This window comes from Pipistrellus hanaki (genome assembly GCF_964339955.1).
Source record: "Pipistrellus hanaki genome assembly, chromosome: 17".
NCBI classification, from domain to species: Eukaryota; Metazoa; Chordata; class Mammalia; order Chiroptera; family Vespertilionidae; genus Pipistrellus; species Pipistrellus hanaki.
Genome location: NC_140519.1, coordinates 47051263 through 47068806, shown reverse-complemented (window position 1 = coordinate 47068806; position 17544 = coordinate 47051263). Strand labels below are relative to the sequence as shown.

The following is a 17544-nucleotide window of genomic DNA, read 5'->3' as shown; positions in this document are numbered from 1 at the left end:
GTGGACTGAAGGGTCCCAGGTTTGATTCCTGTCAAGGGCACATGCCCGGGTTGCAGGCTCGATCCCAGTGTGGGTCATTTTGTGGATGGATATTTTGTTTTCGTCTGAGCTCAGACAAAATTGTGAGGTGGCCTTCTTTTGTCTCATTTCCCCAGAGTCTCGGAGTAACCTTGTTCGGCGTTGGCATTGTGTGGGCTTGTCCATGTCCAGCAGGAGAGTGGACATGGATCAGCTGAGAGTGCCCAGCCGGCTCCGGGAGGGTAGGGGCTACTGGTTCTTCTTTCTTAGTCCCAGAGGCTAGAGACCAGACTGTAAGCTCCTGCCCTCCGGAAGCTCACAGCCTGGAGGGCAGCAGTCATTTACCATACTCTGTGAGAATAATGCCATTGTCATTGTGATTATAATTATTATTATGCAGTCACAGAGGTGTATCCACAGAGAGGAGAGTTCCCCAGCAGCCAGCCGCCAGGGGAGTGGCAGGGAAACCCCCACAAAGGAGCATGCATTTGATCTGGGACAGAGAGCAGGAGAGCGGGAGAGAAAACCCTTTGTGCTTGGCAGGTGATGTGTTCCAAATTATAAATTCAATTCAAGCCCCAGAAACTTTGCAACTATAGACGTTTCTCCCCCTCCCTCCCCCTTTTTACTTCCAGGAAGAAAAATAGCCTTTCTATTTTCATCCCCGAAACCGCCATTTGTCATTCTCAAGGTGCCTCCGTGCCTTTGTCTCTTCCGTCAGCTGCCAGCAGTGTTGCTAAAAATAGCAGGCGGAGGGCACCGCATTAAAAATAGAAAGGGAAGCACTGCTGTGAATAATGCATGGCAGAGAATCCCGCTCACGCCCACGCAGGCCTCCGGGTCCCCGGGGCCTGGCTCTGGGCAGAGGCCCCCTGGGCACGGGGGGATTGAAGCCTTTGTTTGGCTCCTGCTTCAGTGAAAGGGCATCCCACAGATTCCAGCCTGCTTCTCGGCGGCCATGGCAGGGAGGGCGGAGAGAAATGGGGGCTCGGGCCAGCATTCTGGAATGCACTCAAATGCCATCCAGAGCCAAGACAAAGGGGGCCACGCCCCTTCTAAGGGCATGTCATTTCTTTCTCCCCTTTTTTTTTTTTTCTTTTTTAATACATTTTTATTGATTTCAGAGAGGGAGAGAGAGAGAAACATCAGTGATGAAAGAAAATCGTTGATTGGCTACCTCCTGCATGCCACCCACATGGGATGGAGCCCACAACCGGGACATGTGCCCTGACCGGGAATCGAACCATAACCTCCTGGTTCACAGGTTGACCTATGGTTGACTCAACCACTGGGCCACAAAATTTCTTTAAAAAGTGTCCATTGCTAAGCCAGCCGAGCTGGTCTGCCAGGGGCGGGGCTCTGACCATCAGGTAGAGATCTCTGTGGATCCAAGCACTGCTCCACGTGGAAAGATCAGCCAGAGCTCTCCCCACATCCGTGAGCATTGCAGACTACCTCTCAGTCTGGTTGAATAACCAAATCCTCCAAGAAGGACACACCAAAATTTTCCCTTTGCACGCACTGGTCCCCTATGACCAGAACCGACTCCCTTCCTGTGGTCCCAGAGGGTGGAGCAGAAAGAACTGAGATTGGTGGGTAAATCAGAGGCGCTAAGGTCCAGAGAGGGGGAAGAAGTTGTCTCAGGTCACACTGCACCCTACCCTCACTGGCCTCACTGCCCCTCACTTTGCCTTCCCCTGGGGTTCTCGCTGAGTCCCATTTTCAAATCCTTGGTGAAATAGGAAACTCGTTTCCAAATGGCAGACTCCCTCTGCTCCTCTGAGCCTTGAGTCCTATAGAATTCGTCCTGTCTAATTGGGGAATGCCTTGCTCGTGGTATGTATGCAGTCTCTTTCTGGTCCTGGGGTGTGGGAAGTGCAGCATCCGGAAATCCCCGCAGTCCCCGGAACATCTGGGCAGTAGGTGTCATCAGGCTGTCCGTGTTCACCGTGGAGGAGAAGACTGAAGGGAAACGGGGCTGTTTCAGATATCTGAGGGTCCTCAGGGGTACGGGGAAAGTGGGCGGTCTGTGGAGTGGAGGCAGGAGAACTCGGCGGAGGCTGTGCAGGTATTAAACCTGAGGTCTTTCTTGTCAGGACCATGTGTCTAGAGCCACAAGTGTCCAAGGGTGGAATCCGCTGGTCGTGGCAGGGGACCTGGCTGAGGGCCATGTGGTCTGGCCCTGGGTGGGCAGGGCTGGCTGGGAGCCCTGACTCCGTCCCTCCCCAGCTGTGGGGTTTGCCCACTTTAGAGAATCTCTCCAATCCTACTTCCCCATCTGTGAATGGTGGTGAGACCAGCACCTCTTCACTGAGTTGTTTTGAGGATTAACTGAAAGGAAGCTCAGTCCTTGGTAAGTTCTGGTTATGAATACCGAGCTGCTAGGCTAGGAGCTCCCGTGCCACTAGGAAAGGCTGGACAATCCCCTGGGACAGATGTTCCAGCTGCAAATGAGAAGCAGACTTCGTACTCTGCTGAAATTTCCTCTCTAAGCCCAGGTTCTGTTTTGATTGGATTTTGTATAGAAGATGCTGCTGATACGGCCGTTTCTGAGATGGGCGCTTGCCGTAAGTTTTGACAGTTTCCTTGTAAATTTCTTTGGGGCCTCCTTCAAATGCATCTCGCTGAGCTTTAAAACGAGTAGCTTCCATCACCTCCAGCTGTCCGGACCGGGGTAATTTCTGCCCTGGGCCACGTTAATGAGGTCGATAGAGTGAGTAAGTGGGCTGCGGGCCACAGCTCCAGGAGGCCTGGGCCAGGGAGACGCTCCTTTCCAGCAGCGATCCCGGGATGGAGAAGTCTTCCTTCTCCCCCACCCCACCGGACCAGTGTCCACATCTGCGCGATTTTATCAAGAGGGGGAACGAAGATGCTTCGAGATTCACAGTGCCCATGAGAGTTCCAGGAGATGCTCAGTGACAATGCGTTCTCTCCCCGGACCCCTCTATTGAGCAAAGCATATGCCCGGAAGGTCCACCAGCCACGTCAGAGCCGTGTTATGGGGACAGTGGTGCGACCTTCCTCTCTGCTCCCCTGCTGGGCTCCAGATGAGCCATTCCAGGCACTGCGCAAGGCAGAGGGAGGGAGGGAGGGCAATGATGACGTCAGTGGGAGACCCGCGGGAACCGAGTGTGTGCAGTGATTCTGTAAACAGGGAAGTGTGAAATCACTGCGGCGTCAGATTCAGGGGCTGAAGCGGGACACCAGATAGAGGCAACCTAGGTACCGGGGAAGCTGACGTGAGATCGTGATAACCACTGAAATGCACTGAGCACTTAGCATGTGCCAACCGTTGTGCCAAGCGACTTACATGATCTCATTTACCCTCACAGCAATCTTGTCGCATAGCTGCCATCGGCATTTCATCCCGAAGAAAAAAGCCTCGTAGAAAAAAGAGTCTGCTGGATTTGGTGAGAAGGATAGGATTCTAACAGGCAGAGATGGGAGTGAGGCTGGATGGCATTCCAGAGAGAGGAATCTTCTTAGAAAAAAGGCATCGGGTAGGAAAATGGCAAGTGTTGTCAGGGGATCGAGAAACAGGGGAGGGGAGGGAACGAGTGGGAGATGAGGCGGGAAAGGCGGGGTGCACCAAAGCGGGGAGCTAATTTGAGGAGGTTAGCCTTTTACCTGAAGGCAATGGGGAGTCCTCCAAGGTTTTGATCAGTGCTGTGCCAGGGGAAGATTGCCATGGCAACAGCTCTGGGGTAAGACTGGCGGGTGGAGAGGCCAGCTCAGTAACTAGAGCCGTGGTTTAGGTAAGGATTCAAATTATAGCTATGGCTTTGGGGGAGGCTACGAGGGAACTGAACAAGGGCAGCGTGTAGGGGAGAATGAAAGGATCCCCGTGTTTTGTGCATTGAGGAAAGGGAGACAGAACAGCAAAGCTGCAGTGCATGGGCCCACTGTCCGAAGCACAGGCCGTGATCACTCAAGCCTCATAGCCTGATGCTATCTGCCTGTGGTGACACACTTCTGAATGGTTTCTGTTTATTTTTTTTTTCCAATTGGTTTTGGTTATACTTTGAACTATCCCCTCACTGACTTTGTTAAGCCATGTGCTCAGAGTCTGTGCACATGCCTGGTTTGTGGGCTCAATCCTTAATAGGGGCATGCAGGAGGCAGCCGATCAATGTTTCTCTCTCATTTTTGATGTTTCTATCTCTTTCTCCCCATCTCCCTTCCTCTCTGAAATTAATAAAAACATATTTGAAAACAACAACAACAATAAATAGATGCAATGAATTGCTATGTTGGGTAGAATGGCAGCCTGTGGAGGGCATAGTTTCAATAGTCACCAAGGAGAAAGTCAACAAATCCAACTGGGACAAGAGAGGTCAGACAAGACTTCCTAGGGAAGGTAATGCTTATCCGAGTCCGGAAAGATGAGGAGACGTTTGCCTGGTGCACCAGGTGAGGAAAGCTGTTCAAGGACGAACGAAGAGCAAAGACAGGAAGGCTTAGAAGCAGCCTGATACGTTCAGAGTAGGGCAGGTGTGGGCAGGTGGGGTCAGAGGGGAATGGCAGGAGAGGCTGGAGGAAGTGGGTGGGGGCCAGATCCAGGGGCCCTAGTCTGTTTCCCTCTGGAAATGGCCCTTTGAACAGTTTTGAGCAGATGTTTCAGGTGGCAGGGCTGTGTGGACGTAATTACATTTGCATTTTGGAAAGATTGCTTTGGGCATACTCTGAGGAGGATGAGCTAGCCTTGGGGACGCGATGAGCAGGGGAAGCAACATTTGTGCAGAAGCTTAGCTTTTCTTAGTAAATCCTCATGTGTGAGGCAAATATCACTTTCAACAGTCTAATATCCCTCATAAATAAAGCCAGACACATTTTATTTGAAATCAATTAAAGTTGCAGTTGACTATTTTGAGACCGAGATGAATTGATTAATTTGTCATCAGTTTTTCTTCCAGAGGCCATATTTTCCTTCCTCTGAGTCTATAAACATATTCAGAGAAAAGGGGGGTACTCCCAAAGGTGCCTTCTGCACCTTACCTGATTGGTGAGTGGGCTGGGAGGGATGAACCCCAAGGCTGCTTCCTCTTCACTGTAGGAAGAGTCTGTGTCATCCAAACCACAGAAACTATGAGAAGTAAGGAATCTAAGGGATTAGCAAATGTCTCTCTTAACAGTGAAGAATCTGAGCTCAGAGGGGTTCAATGATGTGCTCAAGGTCACCCAGCCAAGTAGCAGAACAAAACCAGGGGCCAGGGCTTGGGTTCTTCCTAGTTCAAGTCTTTTCCCACTAATAGGGTCAAATGTCACAGCATAACCAAGGACCCCTCTTGCTCCTCCAGTCTTCACTGACCTTTTCTTTCTCTCACCCGGAGCAGATATCCTGAAAGATGCCCCCCACTAAGGTTTCTTCCAGTTTTAAATTTCCATGATGTATAGGGTTTACCATGAGAGTACTTTGTGGATATTTCTCTACTAACGTTTTTCACTCAACATCCCTTCTCTCATGTCTCAAGACTCCCAATGACTGCAATATAAAATCATACCAAAAGCTTTGGAAAAGGCAAGCTATTTCTGGAAAAATCTATTGCAATCATTTTTATTCTTGCTTTATCTTACTCCACCATCTTCCTAGATAGTGAGAGATTTTCCATGGTTTAGGTTGCCTCTTACCTCATCCCTTGCCAAGCCTGGAAGATCCTAGAAACTCTTAGGTGTTCCAAAAATATCTAGTGAATGAGATCCCCTTGCATCCGCAACCATGGAGCCAAGTTTCACATCCGTGGAAGTAATGCAAAACTGAGCTCTTAATTTGGAAAGGAAAGGATCAGCTAATTAATATGCAGTGTCAGCAGCCTTATCCAGTTTATGGTTCCGAACAGAACTGCATGTGCCTCCGTCGGTCGATTTCCTGTTTGTTATCACATTAGACCTCTTCTCAGGCAGATGGAAAATCTGAAGGACATCTCCAGCCATTAAGCCTGGCATCAGTCTTTGAGAGCTGTGTGGAAATACACAACACTTGCCATGAACATTTTGCAAAATTAGGATTTGTGCAATTTCTTGACTAAGTAGGAGTTCTTTTAGCTGATAATTGAGCTCCTTAAGTCTACAGTCCTTGGTCCCTGCTGATGTTAGCCCTGTTGTGGCCATCTGCCCCTCTTTCCAGAAGTGGAAGAAAATATGGTTGGCCAGCCAAAGGTCAACTCATTCAGATACTTGGTTTTGTGACACCATCTCCCAATAGTAGGGGGAACGTGGCTGTCACCTGGGGTGTTAAATGGATGCCCCTGCCCCTGAAAGTGGGCTGAGGAACATGCTTCTTGAATAGGGTTGGGTTTGCAGGACTATGCAGGGAAAGCGGGAGTACAGAATAACAGAATACTCACGGCAGATCATCCTTAGGGATCCTTTTACTTGACGACTTTTGAGAAATATTTCAAGTTAAAAGACGATAGCTGTAGTATGGCACATGCAAATGATAAATGCTATCTACTATTTAATGGATTATTTTTTTTCTTAATATATTTTATTGATTTTTCTTACAGAGAGGAAAGGAGAGAGATAGAGAGCTAGAAACGTTGATGAGAGAGAAACATCAACCAGCTGCCTCTTGCACACCCCCTACCGGGGATGTGCCCACAACCAATGTACATGCCCTTTGACCGGAATCGAACCTGGGACCTTTCAGTTCGCAGACCGACGCTCTACCACTGAGCCAAACCGGTTTCGGCTAATGGGTTATTTTAATGTGTTGTTTTATTCTTATTTTTGCCACAAATAATAAATAATAAACACTTCATGGGAAATAACCAAAGAGGAAGAAGAAAGGTTTGGAATGTGACAACCCCTGGGGCATCGCCCAAAGAGAAAGCTTGAGACCTGAGGGGAAGTACATCATGGAACAGGGAAGCCGTGTGGAACAGGTTCAGTCCCAGTGTGGTCTTTTATTCTGCCTAGCGATTGGGAACAGCATTGATGCCCCAGAATTGGGGACCAAGAGTCTCCCCCTCCTTCCCTTAGTTCTTCTTGTTCTTCCCCTTGGCTCTTTATATCACCATCATCACAATCATGCCTGCCACCTATTTATAAATTGCTCCCTCTTGTGTTATGTGCTATAAACTACACTTTATATAAGATCCTTGACTTTATGTCACCTGCTGGGTCCTTAGTGACAGAGGGGTTTGCAACCGAATGTAGACTCCCAAAACAATTCTACAATGCAACAGTGAGTCCTTTGGGTCTTTCTAGTTAGCTTGAACTTCACCAAAACATATGAGGTAGATGTATTAAGGTGTCCATTTTCCTGAAGAGGAAGTCCAGTGTGAGAAAACTGACAGTTTCCCAAGGCCTCCTGGCCAGAACATTGGTCAAGGTTAGGATTGAAGCCTAGGTCCTGAAACCCTAGAACCTATGGTTCGATTCTGGTCAGGGCACAGGCCCGGGCTGCAGGCTCAGTAGTCAGTGTGGGGTATGCAGGAGGCAGCCAATCAATGATTCTTTCTCATCATTGATGTTTCTATCTCTCTCTCCCTCTCTGAAATATATATATATATATGAAATATATATATATATATATATAAAACATTTGGCCAAAACCGGTTTGGCTCAGTGGATAGAGTGTCGATCCAGGTTCGATTCCAGTCAAGGGCATGTACGTTGGTTGTGGGCACATCCCCAGTAGGGGGTGCGCAGGAGGCAGCTGATCGATGTTTCTCTCTCATCGATGTTTCTAGCTCTCTGTCTCTCTCCCTTCCTCTCTGTAAAAAATCAATAAAATATATATTTTTAAAAATAAAAAGGACATTTGGATTCACAAGGAGACCCGACGAGGAGGCAGCTCACCTGCAAGCCAAGGAGAGGGGCTTCAGAACAAACCAGCCCTGCTGACAACTTGATCTTGAACTGCTGGCTTCTGGGACTGTGAGAAAATCAATTTCTGTGGTTCAAGCCACCCAGTCTGTAGTGGATTTTTGTTTCTTTTGGCAGCACTAGCAAACAAGCAGGCTGAAGTCAGCACTTTATAAGCGATGGAACAGCAAACAGCAGAAGGGGTCATCAGAGTCAGGATGGCCCTGTTTCAGTCAGTGATGTGTGTATTATGAGACCTGGGTTGCGATTTAAAATGGGGGTCACTGTCACCACAGGTGGCCCAACACTGGACTTGCCACCCCAAAGCTCTCTCCTAATTTGGATATCACATTAATAACATGTATTATAATGAATATGTTAGTAGGCATGGCCTAGCAGTTGCACATATTAAATGCCTCAGGTTTACAAATGTTAACTTTCTCCCCACCCCCTGAAACAGCCTTTCAAGGTCATTGTTATTCCCATCTTCCAGGTGAGGTGAGCCTGGCTATATGACCTGTCCAGGGTCAAACACGGAGCATTTTTCGGGGACAGGATTCCTGCCCAGAGCAGACTGTCTCAGAAGCCCGACTCCCTCCTCTGCATCCTTGTGCAGCTACCCATAATCCTCTGTCCGGTTACTTAGCACCCAGGCATCTGCTTCCCCTCCGCAAAGAATCATTGATGGAAATGAGGGAGACCTTGAACTTGAGAGACTGTGGGTACAATGGGTGCTTTATGATCTCAGTAAGAGCGCTTTGCCAGGGGCCAAGGAGCTTTCCGTCTCCCCTCCAGGGTAAAGGGAGCATCAGAGCATCGGGCTGCCTGAGGGGATGGGTAATGAGGAACAAAGGTCCGGTCCATCAGGACTAGAGGAGGTGAGGAAATGGCCCGCGCTCCATGTCCCAAGGCCTGGTGAATGGTGTCTGCACTCGGCACTCAGCCCTCTCTGGCACAGGCAGGCTCCTGGCCAGGCGCTCATGAAGGGACAAGGGCTCATTAGCAGGGAAAGGAGTGGGTAATTGGAATATGTAAATGGCATGGCAAACAGGGTGTTTTAACAATAGAGCCCTAAAGAGAAGGAGCTTAATTTGAAGGGGAGAAAGGAACAGACTGCCCAGGGAGCCAATTACTTCAGCCACAGGAGGGACACTCAGCTTAGCAAGGGACCACAGTCAGACTGGAGGGGGGCTGGGACATTGGGTGCCTCTGTTTATGCCTCCAAAATGTCACATGACCCGTGACCCAGCCTGCCTCCTTCTAGATTCCAATTCTTGGGGACTCTCCTTCCTGAAGACCTTTTGCAGCCAGCACCCTCTTCTTCTCCAGGATCTGCCACCAGGTTCCTCTGGACCTCAACATTTCTCAGCTGGGCTCCCAGAACAGTCTTGTAACTGCTCTCGTTGATGAGTCTCTCCCACTCCCAGCCTCTCCTCCATAGTCCTCAGAAAGCCCTTCTGAAACCACCTGGGACCCATCAGTCTGTGCTTGGAGCATCCGAGGTCAGTCTGTTTGTAAGCCTGGTACACAGGCAGGCCTGCCCACGTGACCCCTGCTCCATTCACGCTGGCCTCCACCTTCTGAACCTCTGGACCTGGAAACTCCAGGCTCTGCCCTTTAAAAAAAAAAAAATATATATATATATATATATATATATTTTATTGATTTTTTTACAGAGAGGAAGGGAGAGGGATAGAGAGCTAGAAACGTCGATGAGAGAAAAACATTGACCAGCTGCCTCCTGCACACTCTGACGAGTCTTTGCATGTGTGGAACTTACCCTCCAGAACATGCAAAATAATATGGCGCAGAGATTAAAAAAGCAGAGACTGCCCAGTGAGAGCATCTGAGTTGGACTCTTGAGATCATCACTTCTTACCATGTAACCTTGAGCAGGGTCCTTAACCTCTCTAAGGGCCATTTCAGCATGGTTGACACAGAGGGCAATAACCATCATGCCTATCGCAGAGCTTTGTTGCTAGGATTAAATCTATAAATACGAAGCATTTAGCCCAGTGCCAGCCATAGAGTAAGCACTCAATAAATTTAAGTGATGATGGTGAGCGAGCATCTGTGATGAATGAGCCGGGCCACTGGCATGTGGTGACAATAGAGACTAGCAAATTGGTTTGCATTGTTGATCTCATCTGTTCAAGTAAACATGGAATCAATTACTCAATTTTCCTTTCCCTTTCCCCTCCCATTTCTGAGAGAGAGAGAACATGCAAATGCATAAACCAGGCTATCAGGACTGCTCCCTGAAAAGCTGAATGAATGAACTCTTTAAACGGATGAACTGAATATTTTACCTAATATAATCCCTTAAAGAAAAAGATGAAAATGGAATTAAGAAGCATGCAAAACAGATGAAAATCTATTGCGAATGTAAGACTTGCAAATGCAGGGAAGGGAAGAGGAAACACTCTTTCCAACTGAGAGCCGTCTGAGCAAAGTCCTTCATTTCTTGCCGTCTGGAGTGGAAGTGAGCACCATGGGCTTGGAGCTCATTCATCCCCATCATGTTCGACTGGAGCTCCTTCCACAGTCCTGTCTAGACGCCTGCAAGTCATGTGGTCAATTACTCAGGCTGCAAAGCTCTGCCTCAGCATGGGTCTCCGAATGGTGCTCAGACCAAGTCTGAGGCGGGGAGGGTAGGAAACACGAACCCATTTTATAGACAGGTAACTGAGGCTGGATAGAACTCTAGCCAATTGCTCAAGGTCACAGAGCCAGGACTAGAATTTGAGTGGGGGTCTAACTTCCCCACCGCATCCTCTGGGGGACATGGGCAAGGGTTTCCTTTGGCCTCTCCTTCTGGCTCATTCCCAGGAAGCCGCCTCACCTTCGGGGGAGCAAGAGGTCACGTGCCCTAATGGGGAGTGAGATGAGCTCTGGGAAAAGGCCACAAAGCAGAGGCATGGAGGGAGAGAAGAGGGCAGCAAAGCTGAGGATTTTTAGAGTAAAAAATACATATAGGACAATGATCCTTTCTAAACATATTTCCTTTTAGCCTAGATTATTGCAAGACCCAAATGGAAGCCTGCCCCTCTCCTCCGAAGAACCAAGGGCATCTCCTTAGCGGCCAGGACCTGTCTCCCTGGCTCCTCCCAGAGGTGGGTGTCTAACCAGGGGCACATCCCCTGTTTGGTGAGAAGCGGATTTCTCTGGAATTCTGTGATGGTGAAGAAGGATGTTAAGTCCACAGGCAGTGATGTTGGCAGAAGCACCACGGGTGGGGAAGGCAGTCTGGGATCTAGATGATTCCTCCATTCCTGTGAGGACAGCTCCCTGCCCCTCACCCAGGATCGAAGGTCCAATGTAATCAGCCTGCCACCAGGTGACTGGCTGGGCCCCCTGGGCAGGTGTGACATTGGGGCTCACCTCCGGGCTCCCTGTTTGCAGTGAGGTGTGCTGCAGGAGCTGTGCCATGCCCCCTCCGGGCCTTTGTAAATAACCGGCCACTGAACTCTGTCTGGGTACCGTGCCCAGCTGGTACCGGAGGCTCTCAGGGACTTTAGACCTCATGAAAGGCTCCTTCCCATGGGACGCAGGGCATTTGATTTCCTTTAGCTGGAATCTTACTCTGTGATATCAGAGTCCACCAGGCGGCACTCAGAGTGTACCCGGCTTTTCACGACATCTCCAAACCCCCCTCTGAACAACTCTCTCTACTGGTTTATAAAACCACTGAAGCAAATCAGCTTGCAAACGACCCTGGCAGTTCACTGGATTTCACTGAGTCAGGGCTATGAATTTGGTAATTGACTTTTCCTCACGCACACTTTATGGGAGGCATGAAAACAGCCCCTGCAACTTGATCTTAAAACGTTCACATTTGACAGTTGGTGGCTCTTGTCAGAATAGAAGCCTCTTCATGTGCCCAAGAGGCCACACTGGCATTCTGGAAACCTGAACCTTCGATTAATTGCACAGTAATGAATTCGCCCGCCTTCTTTCTACGTGATCCTTGACTACCAGTCTCTGATGCCCACCTAAGTGAGACTTTTTAAGTTCTGTCGGAATGTTTTTGTCACCAAGTTCCTGAGGTTGCAAGAATTACTAACTCCCTCAGAGTAAACACTCACCACAACAAAAATCTCATGCACAGACAGAAAGTGAATGTTCTGGGGGTTTTGCATCCTGCATTCATTTCTTCTTCTTTATTCATGCTGTGACGGGTCCTGAAAGCCTACTATGTACCAGGCATCCTTCTAGGCTGCAGAGAGAGGCTGCCGAGTCCCTTCTCTGGCTTAGTGGGAAATGGGAACAAGGGAACAGAGTGATAAATCTACCCAATAAGTAAACTGGGAGTGGGTGGAGGGGGGAGGGTGACTTTGGAAAAGGAGCTCGCTCACATATGAAGGGCAGACTTGCTTCCTAGGGAAATGGGGTTGGGCTGGGACAGGAAGCACATGCATGTGTTGGTGTGTTGGGGGTGGAGGGCTAACTTTGGGGTGCCCAGCTTCCATTGGGAGCTTTTCAAACCCATGTGATTTGGGCTTTTGCTCCCTTCTGGAGTTTGCACTGAGTGACTATACTCCAGCTTATAGCTGAACGATAATATATATAAAAGGCAAATATGCTAAGTGTCTGACCTTCCAACTGGTCACTATGACACACACTGACCACCAGGAGCTGCCGTGATGCGCACTGGCCATTTACAGAGAAAGGGCACCATGGACCTGGCACCCACAAAGCAACACTCGTCTTCCCCCAAGTGGGACACAGGCCCGGGACCACCCCAGAGTGGCAGCCCACCAAAATGCAGCCAATGCTGCTGAGACCCCACACTGCAAAATGCGGCCCACAGCCCAGCCTGAAAATGGTGGCTGTGGTTGCTGGGTAGCAACACCTGGCTTCCTCTCCCTAGTGACAGCTAGCCTCCTTGCAGTTTCTTCAGCCCAGGAACACGACTTGCTTTATAGCCAGGTGCAAACATTTCACACTAACTATCTGTGAAGCGTTTTCCCATGTCTCATCTCATTTGATCTTCACAGGTCCTGGAGTAGGTAGATAGGAGACTCGGTAGCTTAGCAAGTCATTAGCAAGACAGTGGAGATTTAGAAAGTTTAGAAACGTAACTCCACTGAAAAGAAGTAAGAAATGGTGGACCTTGAAAATGACTTCAGGTTTTCTCACTGTGCAGAATATAGTCAAACACTGCTGCAGTTAAATATCTTACCCTTTGTTCTCCCTGCATCATCTACAATAATAATCTGCTTGGTGTTGATAATCTCTGCTGTGTTGCTAACAATTTCCTGAAAGAGAAGTTGGGGTGCTTCACTAGGCTGGAAAAAGTTTAGCTAAATCAGAAAGCAGGTCTAATTAAGCAAGTTTAATATATATATATATATATATATATATATATATATATATATATATATATAATGGTTAAGTTGACTTGCGCATACATGATATGTATAAAGCTCTCACTGGTGCCAGTCACACCTGTGTTTTTCAATTTGTCATTGTCGATCATGAATTTGGTTGACACTGCTATTATAAAGAAAGGGTGAATGGTGGTATTAGAATATTTCTTCTAATTATTGATATTTTCCTTCCAATGTGCATGACTTGGTGCACCAGGCCACTAGTCTATCCATAACATTTACAGGGTCCTACTGCATGTGGAGCATTGTGCTGTTTATTGCCTGTAATCCTCACAAATCCACACAGCAGCCCGCTGACGAATGGATAAGCTTTCTTCATCAGGTTGTTATGATTCTCCTTATTTTATTAAGTTCTCAGACACTTTCTGGGCAAGCTCTTCTGTTGCATCAAGCAAAATTTATTTGGGGGCCAATATGACCCCGTTTTAATTATTTTAGCCTTGTAGTATAGTTTAACTTCTTTTTATAAAATTTTATTTTTTATTGACTACAGAGAGGAAGGGAGAGGGAGAGAGAGATAAAAATATCAGTGATGAGAGAGAGAGTCATTGATTGGTGCCTCCTGCATGCCCCTGCAGCCCTGGCATGTGTCTGACCAGGAATCCAACCATGATCTCCTGGTTCATAGTTTGATGCTCAACCACTGAGCCACACCAGCTGGGCTAGCTCCCTTCTTGAAACTCTCCCCTTTCTGGTTCTGAACTTGCTGAGTTTCTCCCCTCTGACAGTTCTCTTCACCCCAACTTACACTTTCCCCTTCCCTCTCCACCCCCTCTTCCCTCCTCCCTCCCCTATTTCTCCTCCCTCTCCTCCCATTCCCTTCTCTCTTTTACCCTCTTTGGCTCACTTCTCCAGGCAAACCCAGGCCCTCTGACTCTTCTTATGTGCTAGGATAGATTCTTGGCTTGGCCCTGCTCATGGCCCTCTCCTCCGCCCAAGCTTCAGACCGAGGGGAGAGGGTGGGAAGTAAAGGCATCTCTGCACTGCAGGAACGGAAGGTTTCCCTAACCACTCAGTGCCATGGTGGGAGGGAGGGAGAATCAGGCCCCATCTGCAGGACCCTCAGGTCCCCTGCTTGTGGTTTACAAGATCCAGCCCCAGCGCCCTGTGGCCCCACCTTCCTCTGCTCTTTGCTGTTCTGTAAGCTCAAGGGACGCCTCACTCACCCGTGCGCTTGTCCTCCGGCCTCAGGAGGGCTCTGCTGGACATTCACATTCCTGATCCAGCTGGCCATTTAGGCCGTCCCTTAAAATGTCACCTCTGCCACCAAAACTGGTTTGGCTCAGTGGATAGAGCATTGGCCTGGGGACTGAGGGGTCCCAGGTTCGATTCCCTTTAGAGGCATGTGCCTTGGTTGTGGGCACATCCCCAGTGGGGGGTGTGCAGGAGGCGGCTGGTTGATGTTTTTCTCTCATCATTTCTGGCTCTCTATCTTTCTCCTTTCCTCTCTGTGAAAAATCAATAAAATATATATTTAAAAAATGTCACCTCCGCCATGAGCCTTCTGAGGATGACAGGTCCATATAAAGAAGCTCCCACGTCCAGCATGACACCGGTTTGTCCCCTCACAGCGTTTGCCCACAGTGGCAGTCATACGGCTTCTGTTTGTTTTTCTGTCCCTGCTTCCACCTTTCCCCGGGGATACAGGCTGTGGGGGCTCAGGAACCTCCCAGGACCTAGTCAGGGGACATTGCCCACTGGGTAGAAGCTGGCACCTGAAGGTTTAGTCATTGATTCTGTGAATGAGAACAGAAACGCGGGCAGCACCGGGAAGGAGGGCCAGGAGCACGAGTTAGGAGCTAAGGGAGAAGCCAGGATTCGGATTCCGTGCTCTGCCCAGGTCCCCAGCCCTTGGTTGGCCCAGGCTGGCAGAGACTGGGCTGGCCCAGGGCCCAGGGCCCAGGGAGGCGAGCGCCCAACCGTGAACCACGAACTCAAGGGAACCAGGAGCCAGGCACCACCAGGGCGCGGGGGGCTTCGCGGTGCCCTGGGCCTGGGCCAACCCAGCAGCTTAGATTTTACTCGGGAAGCGCAGACCCCGGGTCGGGAGGTGACAGAAGACGTAGAGCTGCGGCCCGAAGGAGCAGAGGGAGACCCGCTCCCGGTGTCCTCCCCTCTGCCGGGGAGAGCCCGGCGCCCGCGGGAGCGCGGAGAGGCCGGAACTGGGGGCCTGAGCGGCTGCCGGGGCGCGGGGGCCGCGGGGCGCAGGGGTGGGGGCCGCGGGGTGGCGGGGCGCCGGCGGGGCGGGGCGGGACGAGGCGGCCCCACCCCGCGGGGCGAGGCGTGCGGGAGGCGGCGGCTCGGCGGCCGGTGCGGCTGGGGCTGGAGCGGCGGGAAGGAAGGGGGCGGTGGGAGCGGAGGCGGGAGGAGGCGGCGGCGGGCGGGCGGCTGGCACCGGCTGGTAAATACCCTGCGATGCAGCCTCGGGCTCGCCGGCCTGGGTGCCGCCGCCGCCGCCGCCCGGGAGCGCGGGTGCCAGGCTCCCGCCGCCGCCGCGCGCCCTAGCGCCCCGGGCAGCCCCGCGCCCGCCCGCGCCCTCCTCTCCCGCGGCCTCCCACCCGCGCCCCCCGGGTCCCGCCGCTGACCCGCGCGGGATGTGACCCCCCTGCACCCCGCCCGGCCTCCCCCGACCTCCGGGGGGCCCGCCCGTGCCTGCTTTCGGGGCGGTGGGCGGGGAGGGGCGCGCGGATCATGGCATTGGGGCTCCCGGGCTTGCAGCCGCCGCCGCCGCCGCCCGGTCCGCGCAGCCCGAGCGCCCCCTCTTCCCGGAGCAGCAGCGGAGGCGGCGCGGCCGATGGGGCTCAAGGCGCGCAGGGCGGCGGGGGCGGCGGGCGGCGGCGGCGGCGGGGGCGGCGGAGGCGGCGGGGCCGCTAGCCCGGCGGCCGGGGGGGACCCCGCGGCGGGAGGGGACCCCGCGGCCGGCGAGGAGGAGCGGCGAGCGGGGCCGGCGCCCGGCGAGGCGGAGCACGTCGCCGTGGCGCTGGGGGCCGGCGCGGACAGGGACGGGACGCTGCTGCTGGAGGGCGGCGGCCGCGGCGAGGGGCCCCGGAGGACCCCGCAGGGCCTCGGGCTCCTGGCCAGGACCCCCCTGAGCCGCCCGGCGAAGAGGAACCACGCCAAGTGCCGGCGCCTCCAAACTTTGATCTACGACGCCCTGGAGAGGCCGCGGGGCTGGGCGCTGCTCTACCACGCGCTCGTGTGAGTACCTGGCGTTTCGGGGCGCCCCTGGGCGCAGGTTGGGATTCGGGGCGCCCCTGGGTTGGGGTTCGGGGCGCAGGCCTGAGAGGAGGACTGCCTCCGGGGCTTTGCATGGCATTGGAGACCAGCCTGCCCCCCAGTGCGCGCGCCTCTGCCGGTCTGGGCTGTGTCCTCTCGGGTGTCGGACCCCGAGGCTTGAAAAAAGGTCCAAGCCTGGTCGGTCCCTCAGACCATTGGGAGGTTGGATCGGCGTGTTTGCGCATCGAGGACACCTTCTCCGGAGGCTGGTGGTACCAGGCTGGAGAGGATGATGTGTTGCTTTTCCAGGGAAGGTGGAGGGTGAGCAGGATGGAGCGGCTCCTCCCTTGTCCGCTGCTGTGTTGCTTGGGGCGGGTCCCTCCTCGGGGATCGCTGCTGAGTTTGGAGGACGCGTCCTGGACTTGGGGTGGGAGTTGCCCACAGGATGTGTGTGTGTGTGTGTGTGTGTGTGTGTGTGTGTGTGTGTGTGTGTTGCTTGCCTGGGCTCCCCTTCTCAGGGCTGCATCCTGGTCCAGAGCGGGTCCTGGCGTTGCTGTGACTGGGGACTTGGACTGGTCACAGATATGCCTCTGAGTTCTCTTTAGGGAGGCTAATGGGGGAGAGAGTGTGTCTCTCAGGCTCCCTGCCTACACTGAGAGGCTGGGGCTTACCAATGCCAGAGGGGGGTGGGGGGAGCGCCCTGAGGCTTATTTCGGCTGAAACATCTCGGAGACTTGGTCCTGAGCTCCCCCCTGCCTCCGGGACTGCCCGTTCTCCTGCTTTGGCCGGGCAGGAACACGGTGGAGGGGCCTGGGCTGGAGGTGTGCCCCTGGGAAAAGTCTCCCCGCCATCAGGAGGTAAATGCCTATGCACCCCACACTCTGGATGGAACATCTTCCCGTGTTTGGGGAGAGGGAGAGGGTGGGAGCGGTGGCTCCTTCCCCAGGAGGGGAGATCAGGGCTGCAGGCTGACACCTCTGGGCTGGCAGGGCTCATCATCCCTCACCTCCCCTTGCCTCCTGTCTGTGGCTTAGTCATCCTGATGGCTGCTTCTTACGAGGCAGTACCTTCCTGGGTGGAGCACTGGCCGTGACCTTGACCCCTGATAAGCGTT

The 17544-nt window shown here is 52.2% G+C and overlaps 1 protein-coding gene across 1 annotated transcript in view; it reads left to right on the top strand.

The window, feature by feature from the left end:
* Positions 1 to 15531: 15531 nt before the first annotated feature.
* KCNQ3 (potassium voltage-gated channel subfamily Q member 3) overlaps positions 15532 to 17544 on the top strand; it is a 136313-nt gene continuing 134300 nt past the window's right edge. The window contains exon 1 of the mRNA XM_084864453.1: positions 15532 to 16412. Coding sequence (XP_084720579.1) covers positions 16009 to 16412 — 404 coding nt within the window. The 5' untranslated portion in view covers positions 15532 to 16008. The remainder of the gene's footprint in view (positions 16413 to 17544) is intronic.